The sequence below is a fragment of the Chelon labrosus genome, assembly GCF_963514085.1.
Source record: "Chelon labrosus genome assembly, chromosome: 12".
In the NCBI taxonomy this organism is placed as follows: Eukaryota; Metazoa; Chordata; class Actinopteri; order Mugiliformes; family Mugilidae; genus Chelon; species Chelon labrosus.
The window spans coordinates 17857693-17884892 of NC_140345.1; the positions used below are offsets into that span (position 1 = coordinate 17857693).

A 27200-nucleotide genomic window follows, 5' to 3' on the forward strand; every position below is an offset into this window, starting at 1 on the left:
CCTTCTGAGGGTGTCCTGTGGTGTCCAGCAACAGAATGTTGTTAGTGGGGGCCTTTGGGTCCTATGGGTTGAGGGGAGGGACCTCTATGGATCAGGCTTGTTCCAATGCATACCACAGACAGTTGATCAGTTTGGGATCTAGGGAATTTGGAGGCCAGATCAACACCTTGTGCTGTTTTTCATATTTTTTGAGTTGTTCCTAAACCGGTTTAGTGTGCGTACCTGTGTCGGACTGTATCCTGCTGGGGATGGCTGCTGCCATCAAGGAGTGTCATTGCTATGGGGTGGGGGAGCCTGGTCTGGTCTAGGTGGGTGGTACATGTATAAGTAACATCCACACAAATGCTAGGTCCAAAAGTTTTCCAGCAGGACACTGAATTGTCACGAGACGGTCAATGATTTTAACTTCTCCGGTCTGTGGTTTTAATGTTGCAGCTGATCGGTGTACAGTTAAAACATAACAGCACATATAGTGAAGTGAAAGTGGTACACAAGTTTAGGAACTCAATTTAAATTTATTCCAGTTCCCCCACTGGAATCAGCGGTGGAGAAAAGACACAGTATTAATGTATAAGCAACATACTCAGGATTAATAAACTAGACTGTACTGTTGTCATATTCCATTGCAGTGAAACTGTATGAACACTTATAGTCTGGACTTCCTGTTTTTAAATACCAAAGTGCAGCACTGTCATATTTATTTATCATACTGGTTTTCTTCGGTGCAACTTCACTAGAACGTATAGTGTGCTGTGAAAGTTTACTATAGCCAGAGCTCTGAAGATGCTTTTAGGCAACAAGATGATCTACACAAGTGTATAAACAGGAAGGACACTGAAGAGTCTAAAAGCTCTGTGTAATCAAAGAGAAAGCCATGTCCTCAGCCGTCCTGCACGGTGTGCTGTTGTATATAGAAGGACATTCAAAGTGTGCATGACCAGCACTGCAGTTAAAATGCAACTCGGTGAAATAAAACTGACAAACGTGTATTGAATGTCATCGAGTTACCGTATTCACATTGCACTACTGCCACTGCAAAATGTGCAGTTTGGATTGGGTTTGAACATAATAAGAACTGAAATTAAAAAAAATGCCTTCAATAGTATCTTCAATAGCCTAAACAATGGAATACTAATTTTAAGTTACGGTATTGAATGAATGAAATACTCATAGCCAACATATTCCAAAATAGTAAACGCAAATGTCAAGTCACATATGGTAATTATAAACTGTCAAACTATGTTCTCAGCGATAAAATATTTTTAAACCAACCAACAATGGAACAGTAACTCACAAAGTCTCTAACAACTGAAACACTGACAACTGGCTTTTCGTCTGAAATTGTCACCTCCGTCAGTCAGTCTGACCTCTGACGACCTTCTGTAATGAATCCACTAGGGTTATCAGTCACGTGCTGCCCTGGTGTCGTCCCGCAGCAGCCTGTGGACTCATCCTCCTCAGCTCCTCCCTGCTTGCGGCACACTCAAAACGAAAGCCCCCAATGACCAAGGTCTCCTCATGCTCCTCTATGTCGGCCTGACACTCCTGCTGACTCTGTCACAACGATAACATGCACACTAGACAATGCCGTGCAAGCTGAACATGAGGTCATTTGTATATCGATCACTGTTAACAACTGCCAGTATGTGCAATAGAGTTAATGGTGTGCGCATGGTGTGGTTTATGTGTCTACTAGCACATGCAGTGTGTGTGACTGAATGCTTCCTGCATTTATAGGGAGTCTTCAGTGCCACTGATAGCTTAGTGTTTGCTAGCCTCAATCCAAACCTACAGTTGTGGCAGCTACATCTCAAATTTCGTTGAGACTCAAAGGGCTTACATGAATCACAGTTGTGCCGTTTGGAAAAACGACTGAGCCAGTTGTTACCTTTGTAGGTGGGCTTGAAGTTGGAAACAGACTCGAACTGGACCACAGCCAAAATTCAAAGAAATATTGCAAAGAGTATGAATGCAACAGCCATTACAGTCTTGTTGTAAATCAACTGACTGAAACAACAGCTCCTAAATCCGAAGAGCATGCATTAAATTTGTTTCTCTAAAACACATGAGTTTTTCTTATTCTGGCTCTGGTTAAGGAAAAAATTTAATTTATTTGTTGGCCCCATGTGGCACTTGACGAGATTGGTCAGAAGGATTTAATGCTTTAAGATGATTGTCCCTTGACCACTTTGATGGAAGACCATGCAAAGGATGCTGAGAGGCTAAGCCTAGAGTGCAGAGACAATTAAAGGGGAAGACAGTTTCCGTGTCAACTATAATTTATGTTGATGGTAATTCCATTTACATATACACAGTGTTTTGTAGCTGAGAGGGCAAATGAACTGTGTTGCTATGCAACTGTAGGGAACTCATATAACCTAACCAATTCTGACCTCATTATAGAGTGAATATAACAGTCCTATCTGCTTCATTATGTGCCATCAAGACAAGATGAAATGAAACACATCTCTGTGACTGACCCATAATGTAAGAGCTGCATTTTCAGCAGTGATAAGGAGAAAGAAAGACGAAATGAACAAGACGTGATAAATACAAATACTTGGTTGAGGTTTAGGGTTGACTGTCATCATCACAGTCATATGGTTCTGTGAGTTTTGTCTAAGTATGTGCTTTCTGCCAGTAAGCCTACCTTTCTCTGTTGCCCCTGGTTGGAGGGGCCAATTGACGCACACTGTTCGAACATCTCCTCTAATTCCCTCAGCAGCAACTGAGCGTCTGTAAACACTGCAAAGGATGAAGAGACAAAGACACAGTCACAGCGCGAACCTCCACCATCCACACAGCATAGCATTCTTTTTTTTTTTTTAGACTTGCATCTTTTCGGGAGGAATGTAAACGGCTCAGTTACTTAACAATGCAAATCATTTTTAAAACAACTGCAAATATAAACAAAAAAACATGAAACGTTTTAGGACACAATGACATGACAGCTGGAACTGAGAGGCCACGTGTAGACGGTCAGCTAATATGTACAATTGTACTGTATATTAAGCTTCATGAAGGTTATGGCATTGAGCATTTTCTTTTTAAATAACTGAAAGAGCTGATGATTCAACTGCAGTTTCGTTTTGGAGGCTGCGGTCTGTAATATTATACAATGGTATTGAGCTGTACCGACAAATGTTTCCCTTGATTTAACAACCTGATTTTAGTCAGTGAGCTAGGCTAAATAGCAGAAACACCTTTGTATTTAATTCGATCCAGCATTAGAGCACCACAAACTACATGCTCCAAAATGATCATGAAGTTGAATTTCCACCTTTGCTATGCTCTTCCAGCAAAAAACGATAATTTAGTTCAGGACTATTATATGCATTAATTATCACTAGTCTACCTTATGTTTGGCAAGAGAGTTTGTAGACATCAATCAAAAGTGGCAAAAGGTGTGGACAAAATGGAAATAGTCACAAACTATTGCCTGGAATTATTTATTTGACCCAACATGTAAAGACTGAAGTTACCACTACAATAAATTGAACTCAAGGAAAAAATGTGGATTTTTTTTATTCACATGGTGGTGAAAAAGTCTCTTCTCGTCATTTACAGTGGTCACTTTGGCCTCAAATCTAGACAGATGTTATCCCTTAAAAACATTATTTACTATACTGGTACTTTGCAGAGTAGGATAAATATAAGATAATGTGGGTATGGATATTTTATATACTTTATGTTTAAAAAAAGAAACACAAATAAAGCTGTAACTCTTGTGCGTTATAGTCACAGGGGAGAGAGTAAAAACACAATATCTATTGCTGATATATGTGTCGGGCTTACACTGACGAGTCTTCATGAGGAGGCTCTCAGGTTCCTCTTCACATGCCATATCACTGATCGTTGCAGATTCTTCCACAGCAAAACAACAACAACAACAACAACAACAACAAAAAAACATTCAGGAAATATCTGACACAGTGAAAATCTCCAAAAAGAAAACATAAATCGACAAATGTGCAACATATTTTCTTGATCTACTATAGCAGCTAAGCTTATATTTGGTCTTTTTACATTCAGATTTACAGCATACCAACATAGTCTTTCTAAATCGACTGCATTTAAGTCATTATTTGAAATCAGTTTAACCAGTTATTTAATTCATGAATGATCCAACTACTTAAGGATGTTGTGTGAAATCATTAATGAGTTTTATTGGACTCATTAAGGACTAAGATTCCATCAAGAAAACACTCTTTCTGTAAGATTTTACAGTTACTAGGGGTTTTATAGGTTTCATAATATTTTTTGCCTTTTTTTTCTTTAGAAGATTAAGCACCAGACTATTAAGAAAACAAGTAAGATAAAGCTATTAAGACACAACCAAAAACTATAGACAACATTTAGCTTATAGCTAACTGGCAGCTAGCTAAATCCAAATTCTCTTAACTTGACATAAAATACCTCAAACCCAGTGTTTTGTTTCGTTAAATGTTATTAACAATGGGTTTTCTATCCGTGAGAAAAGAGCTTACCAGTCATACTGAGGTAATGTGTTGCAAACTTTGGCAAATCATCAGACTGTCTTAATGATTGATTGACATGGTGCACCCGACGGTTTAATTTGTGTTACATAAACTCGAGCTGAACTCGTGACTACGTGGATCTCGCGAGAACTCGTCTGACTCGCAAATAAACTTGATCCACATCTACAACATCAGACTTTACCTGAGTATTTCCGTTTTATGCTATTTTTATATTTCCCCTCCACTAAATTTCAAATGGAAATAATCTGCTTTCTACTCCGCTTCTTTTATGTGTCAGCTTTAGTCAGTAGGCACTTTAAAAATAAAGTAAAAATACAACAAATTATTAAAGTTCCAGTGGTTGTGCCTTCTAGCATGATTTCATTTCAATAAATAGATTCATCATGACAACTCAGATTTATCCCTGCATATAAAACTGTACTATGCTAAACATCATAATCTAACCACGAGAGGAGTTAATCTAGTACGTTTGCTTTAGTACTTTAACCTCATTTTGCTGTTCCTTTTTTTTTTCCCATGTCGAGGCCTGAAATTGTGTCAATTGCGCACAAACTAGTTCCCCGAGAACTAGGTCTCACACTGGTGTTGTTACACTCAGCTTTTATTTTGAAAAGACTTCGGCCGTCAAGTGACTCCCGGAAGTTTTTGTTTTCTCACCTGTCAGTTCAGAGCAGGCACGGTGCGAGGGTCCAGCCTCGTCTCTTTGTTTTTCCCCAAGAAACAGCTCTTCTTTTTCCGCGAATAAATGATAATCCTATGTGGCCAGTTGACACGTAATTGAGGAGAGCATCTAACACGGTCAGTGAAAGGCGAGAGTGAAAATTAATCGACTCATTTTGCTTCACCTAGCCAGAAGACGCTAGCTAACCTTAGCTAGCTGTTATCACCATAACAGATCGATCATTTTGATCACCGTAGCCGTTGTTATATATATTTAGCTTTTCTTGAGGTCACTGTCTTATGACTGTGTTATTCATTCCGTAGTTTATTTAAGAACTGTCTGTCAGTGTTGCTTGTAGGTTGTCAACTCTGTTCACGGAAGCTAATACCAAAACCGTTAGCATCGTGTACAGGCGAGACTCATTGATTGTTTACATCTCGATTATGATTGCCTTTGATTGCCCCTACATACGAAATAAGGTTCGTTGCTGTGATTTGGTTGCTAATTGTTAACTCCCCTGTTTTATGTCAGGAAGTCAAACCACATGACGTCGCATTCCTTGTCTTGTTTGGCTCCGTGTTGACTTTCGTTTTAAGTACTTGTTGGGGTCGCTTTCGATTTCATACCCGGAGTCGTCCATTAAAGCCAGCGCTTTAATGCTGCTTTTGTTGCTCTTGCTTTTTATTTTTTGTTGTTGTTGGTTTGCGTCGGTGCCGCTGATGTGACATCCTGTCCAGGTATGCTGCTAAAAGTTGTGTTTGTGAAAGGTTCGGCCTCCAGTTAAAAACTTGGCTCTGTGTTTGCTGCATCATTGCATGCTGACATCATCAAACAGCGTTAGCTGCACCGTCTCCACTCGAAACAGAGGGTGTGGGGTTCATCCTAAGTCTGTGTGAGCTATCCTGGTTAAACTACTTAAATGAAGTGTCTGTCAGACTGTCACTTCTTTATAACTAATGGCCAGCTTTATGTCTGTCTGATCTACTAAACTCATTTGCCACACATACATACAGTACACATACAGTACTCCATGCAGATTATTATATACAATGGATCAAAGGTCATAGGACAAACCACAAATTGCAACCACAAATTGCAAAACTGCTTATTTCTCTTCACAACAACTGTATGGTAGTTTTCTCACATTGTTATAGACTTTCTAATAACACTGTCACCAGTGGTTTAATGATTTTTAGTTAAAATGTTCAGATGTTTACTGTCACCTGTGAAGGTCACGTCTGTTTGAAGTCCGTACATGGTGTATAGGTGTATACTTCCTAGTGTTAACATGCATTTACGAACAGCTTCATCAGCTTAATTGTGTGTCACAGCCAGGCAGGTTGGACTAGAAAGTACAAGTTGGACTGGAAAATATAGCTACAGCACCCCAGTTTTCCAACAGAGATCCATGAAACTAATATGAAACCCTAGCGCTGCTTTATTTTTTTGTGGAAAGGAGGTTTGCATGGAATAGGAGATCATCCGTTAGTATGACTCAGTGGAGAGAAGAGTGGCATTCACAGAAGGATAAAGATATAGTGTTGGAGAAAGTATGCAGAGTGGTTGTTAAATTATTTGTTAAGATTGTATTTACATGTGTATTATTTTCTGTTTTTTGTTTTTTTTTTCTTTACAAAAAGGCTTTATCGCTATGAAAACTAAACACTGCACTTTATGTAATCCCTAGGTCTTCTATCTGCTACAGAGTAGGCCTGTGCAGGCATGGAGAACCTCACAGTGGATGATGACATCTGCATCCTTAAACACGAGACAGCCTTCACCGCCGTGGAGAGCCCTGTGTCGGTGTGTGCCGGTGACGAATCCGTTGCTTCCCACTTCGCCCTGGTCACGGCCTACGAGGACATCAAGAAGAGGCTGCGAGACACGGAGCGAGATAATACGTTGCTGAGGAAGAGGGTTAAGCAGCTAGAGGACAAGGTATAGATGAAAACGGAAAGAAAAGGGGGGGGGGGTGGCTGCTAGAAGGGAGGGAAGCGGAAAGAAAGCAATAGCTTGAGGAGAAGGAAGTTAAACGGACTGTGAGCTGGGTTTGGTGAGCTGTGGACAAAGATGAATGGAAACCGATTTTTCACATTGTGCTAGACATCACAAAATGCTTGGCCAAAAGTTTAGAAAAAGTCAGGGAATTCAGCGGCGCACTGCAGAATACTTGCCTGTGGGACAGTCCGCATGCCAGTATCATTAATATTGTTGGCTTATAGTCAAGGCTATAAAACAATGAGACATAAATCTAAAACTGGGGAGAAATCTGGAAAAGTATGGCAATGCCAAACATTGTGTTGGAGCACCACAGAGCAGGTCGACATGCTGCTGAGATTGGATTTAAAAAAAGAAAACAGTGAAATACAAGAAGGGCTATTTGAATAGGAAACATCTTAATACTAATGGTAGGGTGTGCACTAGCTTGTCTACACGTGTTTAATCTCTATCGGTGTTGTTGTTTTATCCTCTGCAGCATATGGCCTACCAAGATAGGATGTGGTGAGAGGAAAGTAACTTCCTACCACAGAAATTTAAATGAACTGATGCTTATCTATGTTCTCCGTGTTTCCTTTTTTTTTTTTTTTTACCGCTGTAGCTCTTCAGGCCAGATGCTCTTCCAACAGAAGGTCCCCAGTACGTGAACAAGGCCTTCAGTGCTTACCGTGGTATCTACATAGAGAAGGAGGACCTGCAGCTGGAGCTTAACAAACTGGTGGGTGTTTTGATTAAACTGAACCTCCCTCAAACTGACGCAGATAAGCCAGGCTCAGAGATAATGTATGTTTCCAACCTGAAAACATGTCTCACTTTTAACTTAAAGGAAGCTGGCAACAAATTCTGCTCTTGTCATTTTTTTTTTTTTTTTTATTCAGAACTTAAGTATAAACACAGAGCTCATGATATGTTTGACAAATACAGCACATGTGTACCAGGGACAGAGGGAGAAAGGCTTTGGTGCACTGGTTTGAACACTGACTCGGCCTTTCTCCACCTCACTGTCCTCTTTTCCTCTGCCAGAAAAAGGAGAAGAGTGAGAGCGAGAGGATGCTGACGGAGCAGCTCCACGCCAAAGAGTTGGAGCTGCTTCAGCTGAAGACGGAGATGGAGACCAGCCAAGGTACAGGTAGAGCACACAAGCCTGCTTTCTACTCTTTGTAACGCCTAAACAGTTACGCTCAGTGTGAACAATGGAAGTTATTTCATGCTCTGACTTAATTTGGTTGTACGTGTGTGCTTTTGCAAATACTTTTAGATTTGTGAGAGATAAACCAATACAACCAACAAAACCATAATTATATCATAGATGTTAGTCTTGAAATAGATCAGTAAGAGTAGGTCTGTGTGGAAAAGCCAAAAATAATACCCTACTGTGTGCAATTTGAACTCTCTCCATCTATTTCTGCTTCTAACCTGGGGTTGGATTACAGTGGTAGCAGACTAAGCAGTTTTCAGACGTCCCTCCCCTTTTCCAGCTCCTCCTGGAAGATTAAGGCATTTCCAAAACCAGATTATGTCTAAGCTGGTTCTAGGTCTGCTCCCAGAAGAAGCCAACCAGGAGGGAACCCGGCCAGAGTCCAGAACCACTGCAAGAACTTTTAACATGAAGGAGGCTCAAAGGGCAGCAGCTCTGTTCCAAGTTCTCCAGATCTCCAACTTTCCAAATAATTCTGACCCTAAAACTAGATTTGTGCCTCTGCACCAGTTCTACATAAAGCTTATGTAGCCTACATTAGTGGTCTACAGCTTTGTGAGCATGTACTGTACACTTGTGTTTGGTGTGTCAGCATAATTCTGTAATCACACTGCTACAAACTCACGCTATAAACTATGTTGAGTAGAACTACATGTATGATGTTTGAGATACAAAGAAGAGAACAGACATATTAGTGCATGGTGTTAAGGAGGCAGAAGGAGGGGGGACTTTCCGTGCCTGTCTGCCCACATAGACGTGGGCAGACAGGACATTCGAAACCAAATGCTTTGTGACGTGTAACATTTCTGGGGAGGTGCATGTTAGGTTACGGCGAAGGCATCTCAATCCCAACCCAGCCCAAATGGGGGGGAAATCTCTTCTGGTGGAGAACCATGGACTCTGACTCTCATCCTGACTGCTTCACAGTCAAACCGCTCTCAACTGCCCTGTTTAACTGTTGCCTTGTCTAGAAAAAAAATGTGTGTGTGTCCTGTGTGCCCAGTGATGAAGAGCCTGAACAGCCCTCAGGACTACTGGCAGGTGGACACGGTCAGCACTGACCTGAAGATCCACAAACTGCAGGAGGAGCTGGAGAGGGTGACACTGGAGAACAGCCGACTACTGGAGAGAAGTGCGGTAAGTGGAGAAAGAGCTGGAGAGGAGGGGATATTTGATAAAATAAAGAAAGGGCCTGAGAGGAAAACTGTGAAGAGGTGTTGGGGCAAGGTTACACTGGGGAAACTGTAGTGGACGGAAGTGTAGTGAGGAAGACGGCTGGGTGGATAAGCTCCAGCTTGTAGAAAGGTTAATTTCTGAAAGGTCGAGGGAGGTGGGTGGTGGACGGTGAGCAGAGGAAGCAGAGTTGCATGATAATAAACAACAAACAATGCCTCCACTCTCTATAACTTAACTCTGTTTTAGGAGGAACCGCATGGCCTTAACGGACCAGACTTGGACCAGACCAGTGATGCAAAGTTTAATGCAAGGTATAGTGTATTATGAATATCATTGAAGCTTGGCATGAACAGTATAGATGGAAAATGTTAAAACTGATTATCTCATCAATTTCAGTCCTGACTGAGTCAACAGATCACAGATTTCTCACAGGGCAGCAAAGCAAAACATTATCAGAGACAATAATTGGCCTTATTTTCGTCCCTCTGTGAACAACAGTGATGTCGCTTTATGCTGCTCATGGGACATAGTGAAAGGAGTTGGTCACCTGGCTGAGAGGTTGGAGGTGTATAATCTGACAGCTCACAGTGGCTGCTCCTTCTTCATTTCAAACAGATCCACTGTTAGAAAATAACAAAAGCGACTTCTGATACGTGCACACATTTTGATAGAGTTAATTCTTACTGACAATATGTTGCATTTCCTGTTAATATCTCACAGTAAAAGCCAGCTGGCGCTTTGCCAGTTAAATGCTTTTAATTGCAGTTGCAGCGGTGGGAAATGTTCAGTTTGCCTCAGCAGGTATCTCTGAACCCGACAATCATCCGATGACAGTGCAGCAGTCTGCATTCACATCCGGATATATGTTTATAGAAATTACATAAGCATTTTTTTTTTTTCCCCAGGAGTGTCACCACAGACACCCAGTTCATAATATTTAAAACATGTAAATACCGCAGGGCTTTCGTCTGTGGGCCATAGGCTCAGTCAGATAGATCCCCGATGTAGCTACAAAGACAAACCACAGAAAACACAAGGCCAGGTTTAATTTAATTCATTGATTTAATGTTTCAGTTTCAAGCTTTTGAGTGCCATTCTTCCTATAGTTACATAAATTCAGCACTGACGTTCATATGCCATGTTTTCCACTGACTTGCAACGTGTCCAAATCTGTGTCACCTGTTATTTCAGTTAATATTTCACTGAAATATTTCAGTTATATTTAATGTTAACTTAAAACCTGCACAAATAAGCTACAAGAATCACGATCACGTGTACTCACCTTTAGGTGTGTTGTATCTATAGCTCCCTCTTTGTGTGCGTTCGCAGTGGATTGTAGTTGTCTTGTTTGGCCACTAGAGGGTGGTACAGCTTTATACGTCAGCGCTGCAAGTCATAGCCTCCATGACACGTAGATAACCTGAAAACGCATCTTTATTCAAGAGCAATCCCAGTTAGACCCCTTAACACTTTTGTTTAGTAAAAAATAGTATAAAATTTCAATCCAGTTTCCATTTTTTTAGCAATGTAAATGTTTAGTTACTCTTTGACAGATTTTCTTTTCGTGTTTTCAGATTTTTCATCCTCACATAAGGCTTCTTAACAAAGCCCTCTCTGGCAGAGTTTTATTTACAGCTTTTTGGATTTGCAAAGCAAAAAAAAAGAATTAAAATATATATTTCCCAGTCTCTGAAATATAGCCTAGATGTGCTTTAATGATGTGAACTGGTAAATTATTGTGCAAATCAAATGGCAGAAAACCAGGTATCACCAAGTAGTCACTTTAGCAGCATTCCTCTCCAGAAATGTAATTTATTCAGTGTATTAGACTTCTGTAATCACATGTCCCACAAATTTTGACTAAATTCCCGTGCCAGTTTTACACCCTGGGACCTAGGTAAACAGGGGAACATATCAGAGTAATAGTGATCCTGATCGTGTCATTTGAAAACTGAAACTGTAAGGAAAGCAGAAATACCTTTAACACAGTGCTGTGTTCATGTGTAGGGAGAGGAGCATGCAGCAGACGTACGCGGCTTTGTGCTGTGAGATCACTCGCCTCCATGCAGAGCTGAAGCACCAAACAGGCCTGATTAGGAAACTCAGGCCACTGATCAGTGAGACGAGACAAGGTGAGGCACGGTCGGTGGGATGGGTGTTTATTTCAGCACAGATCATTCCATGCTTAATTTCCATTTCATTGTTTGTGATAGCCAGCCTTGCACCGCCTTCAGTTCTTGTATGTATTTTACAGAGAATAGCAAATCTATACAGGTTACCACCGAGTGAGTGCAGACTTGAAATCTTGGTTCGGGAAATTTTACGTTTACCTGCAGAACCCAGTTAATATTCTGTCCCATTTTTATCATGTTTTTTTTTTTTTTAATATATATATTCACTTGACAGTCCTGCCATGAATCTTAGCTTAATAAAGGTTACAGTTTTCAGTGGTGCTGTTGATTTAACTGCGTGTTCACTTTGGAGGGAGTGGTTCGTTCTACTGTTGTATTCTGTTGCGTTTTACCAATCCGTTTCTATTATTTTGACAACCTCGTTTTAGAAACAGAAACACTTTTTTTGTTTAGTTGAGTCACAGTTTAACAACACCACAAACTACATCCTCCAGAACAATCATACAGATGAATACATCATGAACCTTTCTTACACCGTTTCAACATAAGCTTAACATTACAACAGATTTTATGCAGGACTATTATATTAGAATGCATTTTTTAATTTTTCGCTAGTGTAGGGGGAGTTCATAGAGCAGACTATACTATAAGAAATATATAAGAAATACATTTATCTTCAGAACCCAGGTAAAAATTCTGCTTTAGTTTTAATCGTTTAAATGATTGTCCCATTTTTAATGATATATTTACATATTTTATTTTGGTGTCATAATTGTTTTTAATATATTTCTATTGCGAAACATCCATAATTGGAGATTTTGGTTTTAAATAAGCTTACTTTAATACTAGTTATCGCTTTTTTTTTTTTTTTTCACCTCATCCTTTACCATTAACCCTAGAACACTGACGTCAGGTTTAATTTTAGTTGTGTCGCTGCTGTCTGATTTGCGTGGGCCATTAGGTACCTTCAGACTGCTTACTGACGTCATCGAAGGTAGGAGTGTTTCCCCGCTCCAGTCCCTGCTTTTTTTCCACAGGCGCGTGTTCGGGTGATTTTCACCCGACGTAGAATATTTTCGGGTGACTTTCAGTAATAACATGCAACCAGATTTTTATGGCAACATACCGTGCGCAGCTATCATCCTGTCCAGTGAATAAAACATAACTAAAGCTAGTTTTACTTTAGCAATCGCACGCTACTCATATGTATTCTTTGATACTAGAGATAGCTAAGCGGTCCTGGAATTTGCATGTAATGCTCATTTAGTGTAATGCTTATGAATAAATATCATGTAGTGGTAATTTCCAATGGAATTCATTTGGTCAAAGACATTTTCATAGTCAGCTCGTCATTTTTACCCTCTCAAAAAGTGCCATTTTTTGACTATCTCTGCCACGGCTGTCAGTGATGCAGGAAGACTGATCTTTCACTGGACAAGAATACACGTCCCAGGAACTGGTGGACCGAATTTCAAGTTTCGTAGCTCCGTTATTATTTTTTAAGGAGCTATCCGTTAAAGATTCTCAAATTTTTCGCAAATTTTAGAGCCTTTTTATATGCCCCCCCCCGTGATTCCTTTTGTTGTTTTATGAGACATTTTATAGTTTAAAGTAAAAGAAAAGTACTTCAATTTACTATGTATTGTTGTACTTCAGTATATTTTTATGATAAGTATTTTTTTTTATCGGATATGTTCGGGTGAAAAATACCCAACATTGGTGTTCGTGTTACTAATTATATCAGTGTTCTAGGGTTAAATGAGCAGAGCATGAGTCTGTCTACAAACATAGACCTCCCCACCCCTGAAAATATAGGAAGATGATAAAAAATGACTGTAAATAAATACTAAAATGATTTAAATGTTGTACTAGTAGGACCAAATAATACAGATATTAACATATTTAAGTGACCTGACATTTTAAAATATGCATCTTCTGTTAATCGTTTATATGCACTTGTGTAACCACTAAAATCCAAACCTTGCTTCATGATAGAGAAAGTAATGAACTAAAAGGAGGGGGTCACCAACGCTGCCTGAAGAGTTAAGGGAGAGCTTGAGAGTACTACTCGCTTACCAGTTTGTATAACGGTGCGATAAGGCTGTGGATATTATCAAAGTGCTCAAACACATCATCACGAAATGATCTATCCCTCCATTGCTCTCCCTCTGTGATGCTGTACGCTAACCTACGAGGGATTACCTCTGTTGTCGATTCCCTCGGAGTGTCAGGAGAGGGGACCAGGAGGTGAAAATTAGAACGAAATATGGCAAGAAAATAAATCTTGGCCTATTTATTCCACTGAATAAAAGGGTAATCCTGTAACTTGGATGAGGCAGATGGAGTGAAATAAGGAAAGCGGGAGTGGCAAAGAGAGGGAGTTGGGGGGAGGGAGGCAGGGGGGGTGGGAGAGTGTGCTATGTATTTATTCAGTCATACTGTGCATCTGTATTCTTCTAATGTTCCTCCTTTGGAATCACTTTTATTCAAATCCTAGACTCAGGAGACCGTCTCATGGAAGCATAGCAGGGAGGGATGGATGGATAGATGATGTGTGGATGGAGAGAGGTATGGAAAAAAACAAAAAAAACAAAAACAAAGCGGGAGCAGATACTCTCATTCAAACTTTGTTATTCGCTCAAAATGATGATTTGATAGAAAAGCAATGATGTGTGTGAGATTAGGACATCTGATTTTGTATGAAATACGCTTTGTATGACACAAAAGAGTGGCTTTGTTTACGCATGAGGGTTTTTTGTTCTCAAGAAGAAAACCCAATTAATGTCTTGGATATTTACACGGCACAGAGGATTTATTGCAACGTATGTTTGCTGCTGCATGGTGTGACATTATAGCTCACTGCCCCGTTGTTACACCGCGAGGCCTGTTATCACGTTAGAGACTGAAAAGCTTTGCTGAACGCACCTTAGAGTTGAAGTTTAAGTTCAAATCCGTGTGTAAGTAAGCACAGAGGTGTGGTTATGTTGCTAAATAAAAAAAAAGGACCTCTTTCAGCTATCAAAGGAAAAAGTAGATGGCTTCATCAGTACAGCCAGCGAGATTTTACATACAAATGTAATGAAGTTAAAATGATGAATCTGGTTCTGATAAACACTTAGAACACAGTAGAACAAAAAAAACAAATAAATTCAATTTAAAAATATGTAATTTCTTACTAAAATGTTGGAAACTGAGTATGAACGTATTGTTTCCAATTATTCCTCAGAATGTCATACTCATAATCCTTAGTCTAAATGTGCTAAAATTGAACCGTTCAAAAAAAAAATTCAAAAGCCTTTTTCCTCTTTTACCAAACAATCTATCTTGTCAAACACAAAAATTTTGCAGAAAGAGTGCTAAAATAAAAACCAGAATCATGCAGAACATGCTGCTGACTAATGACGCCTCTTAAAATCCTTGTCTTCATAAAATATAAAATATTTTTATCTGCAAAAGGATGCCGCACTGCTAAAAAGGTTAAGAATCAATGGTGTAAATGAATGATAGTAGGTGGTCTGACTAAGCCGTGTTAATGCCAGCTGTCAGTACCTGATGGTGTGGTTTCTCTGTAACATCTGCTGAAGCTTTAAGTAGTACTACCATCATACTATAATATAAAAATGACATTTGCGCTGAGAATATCACCGAAGTGTTTTGAGTAGTCCTGTAAACAACACTGCCACTGATGCTTCTGCTTCCATTACTGTCATTGCTCCAACCACTCTGTGTAGTCAAGCCACATTAGATGAAATCATTTTTAAATTAATTATCCATGCAGCCTCATCCATTTTTCCATTGCTTGCCACGCTCACCTTTCCTTCCTCTATCCTTCATTTTGTCTCTCTCCGTCTCTAGCTGCCTCAACCGTTCCAATCCAGTGTCTGGACGACGTGGAAAAGAACAACAACCACCCAGTTCCTCGGGCATCAGTGCCTCGTCCCCCTAGTGCCCCCCCGCTCCCCTCGTGCTCTGGCCGTCCATGCCCCCCTATCACTGGCCCGTCGGGCTCCATTCTGCCAGACAGTCTGGGGCAGGACTGCTGGTACAATGGGCCCTGGCCGTCTCAGAGCTGTTCAGGGGAGGCTCTGGTTGGGAGCGACACCTGCCCTGTCGTGCTGCCTCCGCCTCCCCTGAACCAGGCCTCTCTGGATGACAGCTCGCGGTCCTTCCCCAGTCCCCCCAAGCCCAGTGACGCCATGTTCTGGGAGGGATACTCCGCTGCCTCTAACTCCTCCTCCTCAATGGGAAACTGCAGTCCCCGGAGCCCTCCAAATGCAGAGTGGGCCAAGCCCTATTGAGACGAACTTCGATGGGAGAACCAATGATAAAGAATTGGGTGGAAAATAAACGAATGGAAGAATGATTGAACTCTCCAACCCTGCCACATAGCTACCACCTAACCTGCCTTAAGTTGATGAGACCACCCCTCTAGGGTGAAATAGACTGGACCTACTGGTTGTGGGAACTAATTGAGGCCAGAAGAGGCCTTTTTGAGGTAAAGACTATAAACTCATTAATTCGCCATCTCTGCACACCGCATCGGTGAACATATCTTTGCAGAGGAAAAGTTGATGGCAGACCCTCAACAGAAGAAATAATTTGTCCATGTGTATGTATCCTTGTATTCACATGCATACGTGTGTGCAAGCATGCATACAAGCAGTTTAATTTGTGCGTGTGTGTGAAAGTGTGTGTGTGTATATCTCTATCTATCTTTCTATGTATGTATGTATCTATCTATCGATCGATAGATAGATAATATATATAGATATATACATGCACATCAAACAGGGTGCCTGTGTGTGCAGATCAGTATGTGGGCATCTTTGGCCTGCCTGTATCAGCATTTCAATCTCATCATAATAAACCTAATAGGGCTCAACGGGCCTCTTTCTCCATATACTGTGGCCAGTGACCACTGGAGCCACAGCATAGTACTAGAACTTGTATAGCTGTACTCCCTCCAATGCAACTCTTTTTACATTTGACCGCTGTAAATTGTAAAAGGTATGGTGTCCCATGTTTGTGTCATGATCGTGTGAAGGACTTGTCTAGGTATGAGGACTTGATGTGCTTGTTTTTGTATTGTGACGGAGACAGACATACAGTAACTGTAGGATAATTGCAGATTATTGTTCCAAAGTTCAACAGCTACCAAATTAAATCTTTGACATTTTTTTCCCCCCCAAAACGACGTTTATTGAAATCCTTGTGGATTCATGTAAAAGTAGGCTGCCAGTCTAGCCATGCTTACCCAGTCAATTTTTTGAGAGTACGGCATTTAGATCGTTTTGATGATTCAATAATGAGAAAGAAGTGGTAGTTTTAAATTTAAAAATGTATTGCTTTCCGAAATAAAATGCTTAATCATCGCCTGCATCAGAAATAGTTAAACTGTTTATGGTTTCACACCTTAAGCCTCTTTAAGCCTGCCTGTTGTCACATATTCCATTTTCTCAGACCTGCTGTATTTCAAAATCCTCCTTTTTTTTCCCCAGATGTGAAGGTTCATGTAGAAATAAGGCTGTGCATTGTGTTCATAGGCTTTCTAATTTTGAAGGACGCATGGAATATGACCCCACACACTCCCCTGTATTTTGAAAATCAGATTATGTCTGAAAACCACCTGAGGTTTCTGGATATTTCAAACAGTCGATATTGTAACTTCTGCGCAGCCAGTTGTGATGTTAATCTTGCTTGCAGGGGAGTCAGGAGATCATAATCTGAAGTATGTACAAACTAAACTATATAATGAGTAGACTACAAGATAACCAGAGGGAAGAATGTGCTTATCTGTATAAATGTATATGGTGGCTTTCAGTACGCTGCCATCCGTGGTTTTGCACTCCAGACCATAGGTTTAGTTTTCACTCCACTCCACCCTCAAGACTTCTGATGTGTTTAAGCTGCGATGGTGGCGAAACAACATTGTATTAACCTGAAGAAATGTGAGCTGTGACTTCAAATATAGGTGCACAAAGCACAAAGGCCCATGGTTGTCGAATTGATTTTGTCTTGCCATTTTCTTCTGTTTCATGACTGTGACCTTTTTTGTTCTTAATTTTTAAGAAAGGTTATTTTACAGCAGTAGTTTCATACTTCTGTAAACAATTTGCAAACCGAAATGCAATGTACAGTAGATATGGATTATATTTTAGATTTACTGCACTTCAGACTGTTTGTAAATATGATCAAATAAATGAATGAAAGGAAGCGACTGTGTCAGGCTCCTCTGTCTCTTCCCAGGTACTGAGGTTTAATTAAAAAAATAAATAAAACATGTCGGCGGCTCCCTGTCCACAGACACGGTTTTTAAAAACGCAGAACAGTACCCTCTGTCCAAGGCTGAAACAATCCATCAATCTACTATAAGAGCAATGGTTTGAGTCATACGTCCATAAGTAAGTGTAAGTAAGTAAGTGTCTGACTTTTCACACTCCAAGTTCTCTATAATGACTTCCTGCTTTTCACTAAATCACACTGTTAAACTGAATATCATTTAAAAAGAAAAATAAATAAAATGGACACTACAGTTTAACGGCGTACATGTGCAACAGCGGATGTTTTCGATAAATACAAGGTAACCAATACCAGCACATGCCTTGTCACATCCATGGATTACAACTTTGGAGCCACCAAAACGAGAGGTGAAAAACTTACATTATTTATTTACAAGGACATCTTTTTACAGTAAGTCACTGACGCCATAGTGTGCCCTTTTTAGTTCTTTGGATATTAAGTAAAAGATGGTCGATCTTAAATCAGAAGTACAATGACCACATGAACGTGGTTATTATTTAACAGTAGATGAACTGATTGAACCTTATTCATGACATTAAGTTGTTAATTTGCTAGCCCAGATTATGTGGTCTGCATTTGAATTCAAAATTTGATTCCAAAGACAGATCAGGTAAAGTACTTGGTCATATCATTATAAGGTAGCCAAACGAACTGGACTCCAATCGGACTGAGACCACCCTCTCTAACCGCGCTCGACTCACCAGGTTAATTTGGTCCTTGAGTGCGAATGCTGTGTTTACATCAGAGTCCGACCTGCTACCGGTTTTGTAACATCAACCTTGGTGAGAAAGCAACCTAAAGCCATGTTTATCAGCTTTCAAAAGAATAAGGCTGGAATTCAATATACACAAAAGTAATAGCTAAAAATAAGTGACAAAGTTCTTCCAACAATATAAAGAAGATCACTATATGAAAGAAAATCATTCATTTGTCCAAGTTGCAACAGACATATATCCTTTACTGCAAGTGAAACTTTATTATTTACAAAGTCACATGAGCACACAAGAATCCTTCCCTTGGTTAAATATTGCATGTCTCTAAGATATGCTGTACAAGTCTCTTCAATTTCTTATTCAAATTATTTATAACCCAATGCACAAGTTCTTCCACAGGTGACTTCCAGAGCAAAGGCAACAGGATCAGCTCTTAATTACCCCATGTGGCGTCATGCGAAGAAAATCCATGACAAGAAAGGGGTGAAACGGGTCGCTCAGCTAACAACTGCACACCTCCAAAGTGCTGCATTCTTATAAAGATCTTCCTGGTGACTGTTCTACGCTGTTGATTCAGTCAACTTAGGGAAGATCTTTTGTCTTTTTTTAAATTATACTGAACATTAAAAGTTTTGATTACATGTCACTCTTGTACACCAATATACTTTCAGTCACTAATAAACCACACAAGTTTTAGGCTTTATGAGTAATAATCTGGGCCATACCATCACCATGTTGGGTGTGCAGGACTTGATGCAGGTTCTGGGCAAAGTCTGAGGCTGTGCACCTTATATAATATGTTTGGTTACCATGTTGTATATTACATGCTGTTTGGAAGTTTTTGTTTCCTGTTCTTGGCTGGGATCCCCGTCCTCTCAAACTCCATCTTCTCTTTGATGTACTCGGCCTTGCACTCGTCGTAAAACGCTGGGTCATTGTAGCTGGTGGGAGACAGAAGGTACAGTAGCGTCACTTTGAGCGTACAGTGTGAGACTTCTGAGACTAAACAGTAAGTGAGGGCAAGGGCAGAGAGGCAAAATGCAAAAGCTAGTGGTGGGATAACGTGTGGGAAGCCACCTTAACAACAAAAATACTCACTGTACTGTCAGACATTCCTTCAGGGCAGCATTCTCCTCCCGACACTTAAACACCATGAAGAAACCAGATTCTTTACAGCAGTGGTTGAAGGCTAGAAGGAGATGGAGAAGAAGAATTACTCAAAAAGGGCAACAGGCTCAACATGTACAATGACCTCAGACACACATTTACAAATACAACCTGCTTTAAAATTAAAAGCCTACCTCTTACTTTGTACTGTGGGACCAAGAGTACAAACACCAGCAAGAAAACAGGCAGGTACAAGTAAACCAAGATGGGTTTCATCTTCACAACAAGGAACTTGGGCTTAGTTCACGTTGCCAAGTCTCTTATCAAACTGAAAATCATGTTTCCTTGTTCATACAAGGACTGAATGTAACTGCAGTGGCCACAGAGTGGTTGTATCTGCAGCCACCGTGTTTCCACACTGGCCCCGTAACAGTCATCCCACCATCCGCAAATATATACGCGCCTGTGCCTTCGAGAATTAAATATAGGCTATGGTTCACTGATCACAGTGCAAAATGAAACAGGGTTATTTACAACAGCTAAGCCAAAAGAGGCAGCCCTCCCACAAATCATTGGCTCTGCATTATTAGGGGTGCGAGATATTTTTGAAAATGAGTGCAAGTTAGTGCAGATGTTGATGCCGTCTGAGCCATTTCAAGCATTTGGTGCTTTTATGTGGACACTGGGCATTCTGTTGATAATCAGAATAATAGTCCCATCAGAATAAAAATGTATGCGTGTAACCAACTCGACCAACTGACCCGATCGAAAGGATTTTCAATCAGACTGAGTGATGTAATAAGTTTCCAGTAAGAAGAAACTCCTGTTAACAAAATTATAGCACAACTGAAAAAAACATGGTTAACGTAAAACACAATGAATGTCATCTTCTTTCCTTTGCGAGGCTGCATTGGTGACACTGTGCCCTAGCTCGTGGCACATGCCATGTTAAACGTCCAAGGTCCTCACTGTAAACAAGGTGTTGAAAACCGAGTCTTCACCTTGTTAGCAGGCTCGTTCTCAAGGCTTTAATTAAAACCGCTGCCGTCCCCGTTCAAATAACTGACATTATAATTGCCTTTATCAGTGGCATCAGTATGGTTATCACACAGACACTTTCATCAGGATGCAGATGTGAAAAAAAATAAAAAATAACTGCAAAACCAATTTAGAGAAGCAGAACACTGCGACTAATCTAATCAACAAACGCCTCATCCTTGTCCCATGGCACTAATAGAGGCTGCAGAGGACCGCCTTCCTGATCGCACATCAGCAGTTACACCAAAGGCAAATATATGACTCTAGTTTTATGTCAGAAGAGGCCCTTCTAAAGAAAAGTGTGATGCCACCTTCTCTTTACGCCGTTTGGTTTGCCATTTTTAAAGATGCAGAAGTGCAGTTTGGCAGTTAGAAAGCAGAAGCAAGGGCTCTGAACATTTAGGGAGATTTGGAGCATTAGAGGAAGATGCAAGGTGTGACCCCCTAATACGCAATTAGCTGTAACAGAAAGATGTTGTACAGGCTTGATGAATTCCAAATAATGAAATGAAAATCTAAATAGCTATTATAGTTTTTTTTACTCAAGATTTTGGATTTCAGGTTTGCAGACACAAACCTAATTATTTTTCTACTAATCAAAGTCTCATGAAAGTAATTGCTAATTGAGTGTGTGGGTTGTTCAAATGAATCATCATTGTAGTAGGAAATATCGTGTCAGGTAAAACTACAAAGATGTTTTGTACAGGTCAGTAGTACTTGTCTAGTTGAACAACAAAGCCAGCAACATGCCACCGTGGGGTGTGTGGGGCCGTATCTGCAGAGACAGATAACACAGGAAAACATACTTCTAGATTGAGTGTGTTTTTTCACTTTTCTTTGTAAATCACAATCATAGACACACGCACGCAGGAGCCCAGTGCAGACACAAACATACAGAACGAGATGATACAGGGCGGGGGATGAAGGTGTGAAAATGAGTGGGACGAAGAGGCTTGTAATGTGAGGGGGGTTTCCACTACCCACGCAGTCACTGTCTGTCCCATCACTTCGGGCTGCATGTGCACTGTCTCCCCCGAGTGAGCAGCACACACTGGTTCATACAGGCTGTCATCAGATTTCTACAAACCACATAACCTAGTCACTATCTGGCTGATGTGTCGCTGCAGTAGACTCATGGCATACGTGAGCGAACGTGCAGCCACCATTTCCATGCAGATGAAGCAGAAACTGCTGCCATGCCAATCAGCCCGCTCCTCATAACAGAGAATATAAAAGGACTCGAGAAGCAGGTGCTCAAGGCGAAAGGTCAAGTAACAGGAACAGGAAAAGTAAAAGAAATTCCTTCGAAGGGAAACATCAAAAACAAACAGATGCAGTGTCAAGATATGACAACACCATAAGAAGTTACTATTTGAAAAACAATTTGTTTTTATTGCCTAATAACCTTGGTTTAGTGCTCTCTTAAGAACATTTTCTTTTTCATAGAAGCAGAGAGCTTAGTTTGGAGTTCAAATATCACAATGTATCTTGGTGGTTGACAGGCTATTAGAAGCAAATTTTAAGGCAAATAGTATATGATTTTCTAATACAGTGTTTGAGTTTTTAGATTACTTATAGATTTCCAAATTGTGAATTTACTGGACTACACTGAACTAAACTGGAGGTGTTCTAGTCTGAAAGTTTATTCAACTGTATGTAGAGGTAATTTTTCTCTGTAACGGTGGAAAACCCAGTGCACAATGGCATGTTACTACAACAACAGTCCATGTCAGCAGATCCTAAAGATTTCAATGTGTTGAAAGTATTTTCTACTGCCAGTTGGAAAATCATCAAATGCTAAAATGAAACTGGCTCATCAGCATTACCGTCCTACTAAATTAACAGCACCTCAGATTAGAGCCCACATAAATGATTCATATAAAGTGTCAGACTCATCTCAACATCAACTGTTCAGAGTTGAGTACATAAGTGAATCAGTCCTTCATGGTCAAATTGCTGCAAAGAACTCACTACTGACCAAGAACAAGAACAAAAGGAGAACTGCTACGTCCAGGAAACACAAGGAATGGACATTAGACCAACTGAAATCTGAACTCTGGTCTGATGAGTCCAAATTTGAGATTTCCACTTGCCGTGGATGTGCGAGACACGGAAAAAAAAGGTGAGTTAATGGTTTCTGTATGTGTGGTTCTCACCATGAAGCACGTCGGAGGAGGTGTGATAATGTGGGGGTGCTTCGCTGGGGACACTGTTGGTGATTAATTAAAACTTCTAGGCCCACTTAACCAGCATGGCTGCCACAACAGTGACATGCCATCTCATTTGTGCTTAATGGGACCAAAAAAGACAACGACCCCAAAAACACATCCAGGCTATGTAGGGGCTATTTGACCAAGAAGAAGAGTGATGGAGTGATAGAAGTAGTTTGTGATGAGATGGACCTCTGAGAGTAGGAAAGGCAGCCAACAAGTGGTCAACACTTCTAGGAACTCCTTCAAGACCGTTGAAAAACCACTCCAGTGTGCAAAGCTGTCATCAAAGCAAAAGGTGCCTAAAATGTGAAGAACCTAAAATGCATATTATATAATAACATATTCTGTTTGCTGAAAACTTTTTTTGCTCACTATATGATGCCATATGGTAATCTTTTCTACATCATAGTCTTAATGTCTTCACTTCGAAAGTAACAAAAGTAAAGAAAAAACATTGAACTGGTACTGTATATACTGCACAAGTTGTATTGTGGTCGGTTCATTTTTGACTTTGTCTTTGACAGTTAATAGAAAATCCAAATACTGAAATAATGAGGGTTAATTTTCTAGAGTTAATAATGTCAATGTCATAGTCATGTAGGTTTTTAGGGGGCAAACATATCTTTTTTACACTGCAGACATTTTGCTTTGACACAGTAGGGGAAGTAAGTGTGAAATTAATAACGGCTCACTTTCATTGAGGGGTTTCATAACACTTGACCAGTATTCAGTATGTTGAACGATGTGATCTATAAAACTTCAATTCAACTGTCATTGCATGGTACATACAATGAAATCCATATCAGTATGCTATGATTTGTTATTTTTGTTCGTCATATTTGTTTTGTGATGTGCTGCACAGACCAGAGTGCCCATGCTGATCACTTTTCACTCCCTATAGTGCCTATAGCAGGCATGTGAGCGTCAGAAGTGAACCACATATAGTAGCAATGGAAGGAACATCACATGGATGGCTGCCAATGGCACAGGGGGGTGCTTATTCTATAACAATGGCCTGGTGTTAGTATGTATCAAAGTAATATCGACATAAAAACCCAGGTTTGCCGGAAGAAATATACATCGTAATGAGATGAACAATGTTATTCACTTCATAATTCTTCATGAACATGTAGTGCAAACCGGTCAATTGACATAACAACGGTGAACTAGAACTGGACAGCTAAACTAATTTAAGAACTTTGCTTAAGTGAATGTAAAGAGGGTGTTTGTTTTTGATCAGACTAGAGTGGTCCTGCCTTTTTTTTTTTAAACTAGTTTTACTCAGCAGACACAGCATTGCCACATTATCTAAAGGTAGTTGCATTACACTTAATGTACACTACCTGGCCAAAATAAAAGTCGCCACCTGGATTTAACAAATAGGTACGAGCCTCCTATTGGATAATCACTGCATGGGTGATTATCTTCCAGTTGGCAACAAGTTATTTAACCCCAACTTATTCAACTTGTGCTTCGCATTTCTTAAACAACCATGTTGAAAGACACATCCAGCGGTCGTGGAAAAGATGTTAGTCTGTTTGAGAAGGTTCAAATCACTGGCATGCATCAAGCAGAGAAAACATCTAAGGAGATTGTAGAAACTACAAAAATTGGGTTAAGAACTGTCCAACATATTATGAAAAACTGGAAGGATAGTGGGGAACCATCGCATCAGGATAATAAGAGAGGCAGATAAAGTGATGCACCCATCATGCCTAGTGTCTACTGTACAAGCCTGTGCTTGCTGCAGTTGGTCAGGTCTAGGGTCAGCGACATTATGTGTCCAAAGAATGAGGTCAGCTGACTACCTGAATATACTGAATGACCAGGTTATTTCATCAATGGATTTTTTTTCTTCCCTGATGGCACCTGCATAATCCAAGATGACAATGCCTGGATTCATCGGGCTCAAATTGTGAAAGAGTGGTTCAGGGAGCATGAGACATCATTTTCACACATGGATTGGCCACCACAGAGTCTATGGGATGTGCTGGAGAAGGCTTTGCACAGTGGTCAGACTCTCACATCATCAATACAAGATCTTGGTGAAAAATGAATGCAACACTGGATTACTCATGGCTTACTGAAACAATACCACAGAGAATGTGTGCTGTAGTCAAAGCTAAAGGCGGTCCAACTAAATATGAAAGTGTGTGTGTTTATTTTTTGGTATAAGCTTTTTTTTTGGCCAGGCACTGTATGTTGTGCTGTTGTACAAGTTTTTTCAATGTCAATATCATTCATTTACATGTGCTTCCCTTATTGTGACAGGTGGAAAGGAGCTTTTGCTAAGAGTAGATTACTGGGTTGGACACTGAAACTGGGTTGAAAGGGACAGAAGTCAGTCCCTCACACACAGATTCACGTTACACACCTTCCACCTTCTCGACACAGCGCTCCTTGGCCTTCTCCCTCATCATCTTGGGGATGAGCACGTCCTTCTCCACATGCCTCAGCGGAATTTCGTCTGACGAGGAAAGACAAGTACACAGGGAAACCGTCACAATAATGATCTCCACCATCGTCATCATCATCATCATCCGGCACCGTTTCTCCGTTAGCTATGAGAGACGTTTACTTCACCTTCAAATACACAAACACATCATTACTATCACAAAACAGAGTCCAGGGCAACTATGACGTTAAACTTGGACCATTAAGGGAGATGGTAGACACAGAACCATGCTCAAATATTCATATCCTTCCTTCACAGTAGCTCACTTAGCTAACGTTACCATAGCTACACGAGTTCTCATTACGTTGCCCATAAAGACTGCTCTGCGTTGAATGCTAACGTTAACGGTGCTCCGTGAGGGGCACGGAACGCATTTAAGAGAGCAGAAATGTTTAATACCTGCGTGTGTTGCCTCCATTGTGGCTGTGTCTCTCAAACCATTACAAAACTCAACCAATGTGACCTATCTTACGAGCGCCCAAAACACTTCCGCTGACGTAGTTAGGCGACGAGCCTGAAAGGAAACGAAAACTACAAATCCCAGAGTCACATACAAACACGCGCGCATAATAATAACAGTTCAGTGCGCCAGCCCAGCGACTATGACTATGATTATGCAATACTACTACAACTTGTAATTATATTTTTTCTTTAGACTTAGTTCTAATAGCATACAGAAAGTACAGCTAAGAACTGCATTATAAAGCAATCAGCCACAACATTAAGACCACCAACCAGGGAAGTGAATATTGCTGATCTCATTACAATCTAACGTTCTTCAGGATTAAACTTGGCTCTTGGATTTAAGTGGATGTTACTCTGAGTACCACCACTTGATAGTAGGGCAGAATAAGAACACCCTCATATTAATACCAAGGGGATCTGTGCCTCCTGGTGCCACGTGTTCTTCAGCTAATCAGTGCACGCGAAATCACCATCCACACACACACACACACAAAAACGTGATTCATCAGACCAGGCCAATGGTGGACATGGGTATGCTGACTGGTCTGCAGCTATACAGTCCCATAAAAAACAAAAAACAAACATACAGCTAAAGTATATATTCTGTTTAACTGGATCACACAGGCCAGCTTTCGCTCTCCTCGTGTATTAATGAACCCATGACTCTGTCACCAGATGAACCCTTTTCCTGCCTTGAACCACTTTTGATAGATACTGATCACTGCAGGCAGGGAACACTCCACAAGAGCACCAGTTTTGGAGGTGCTCTGACCCAGTCATGCAGCAATCACAATTCTGTTCTTGTCATAGTCGCTCAAATCTGCTCATTTGTCCCAGGTGTAACATCAACTTTGAGGACAAAATGTTTACTTGTTGCGTGATGTATCCCCATCAACTGACTGGTGCCATGATTTTTGAGGTAGTTGGTGTATTTACCTGAATGTTGATCATGACCAGTCGATCATAAGTTCTCTTCCCTTGTTCATGTGTTTATTTAATGAAACTGTATCAGAGTCAAGAATAGATCAGTGAGGATTATTATCAACACATAATTAAACATCATTTAATTCTCATTGCTATTAATAATGACTATGACATGGTTACATTCCATTCAGCTACTTAAGTTTCAGGGTCCTGGTGTTGAATAGAACAAAGCCACAGATAATATTATTGGTAACACTGGTTCTTTTTCATCTATGCCAGGCCTATATGCCTATGCCAGCATGTCATCTAGGACAAGCAAAC

General features: G+C 40.4%; 2 protein-coding genes across 3 annotated transcripts; one reads left to right on the forward strand and one right to left on the reverse strand.

Moving 5' to 3' along the window:
• Positions 1-4963: 4963 nt before the first annotated feature.
• On the forward strand, positions 4964-18018 carry azi2 (5-azacytidine induced 2). Of its 2 annotated transcripts, none has more exons than XM_084557738.1 (8): positions 4964-5297; positions 6848-7098; positions 7760-7876; positions 8182-8287; positions 9360-9493; positions 9779-9843; positions 11540-11664; positions 15520-18018. In XM_084557738.1, exons 2-8 carry the CDS (start codon positions 6883-6885, stop codon positions 15960-15962), a joined length of 1206 nt encoding a protein of 401 aa, XP_084413864.1. In that variant the 5' UTR covers positions 4964-5297; positions 6848-6882; the 3' UTR covers positions 15963-18018. The 2 variants fall into 2 exon arrangements, with proteins under 2 accessions (XP_084413864.1, XP_084413865.1); XM_084557739.1 differs by having other exon boundaries at positions 8182-8281.
• A 368-nt stretch (positions 18019-18386) lies between these two features.
• On the reverse strand, positions 18387-26120 carry cmc1 (C-x(9)-C motif containing 1). Its single transcript, XM_084556266.1, has 4 exons — positions 25890-26120; positions 25410-25502; positions 19776-19866; positions 18387-19618 (listed from the first exon to the last, which is right to left on the reverse strand). The coding sequence occupies exons 1-4, from the start codon at positions 25906-25908 to the stop codon at positions 19498-19500; spliced, it is 324 nt and encodes a 107-aa protein (XP_084412392.1). The 5' UTR covers positions 25909-26120; the 3' UTR covers positions 18387-19497.
• Positions 26121-27200: the final 1080 nt, after the last annotated feature.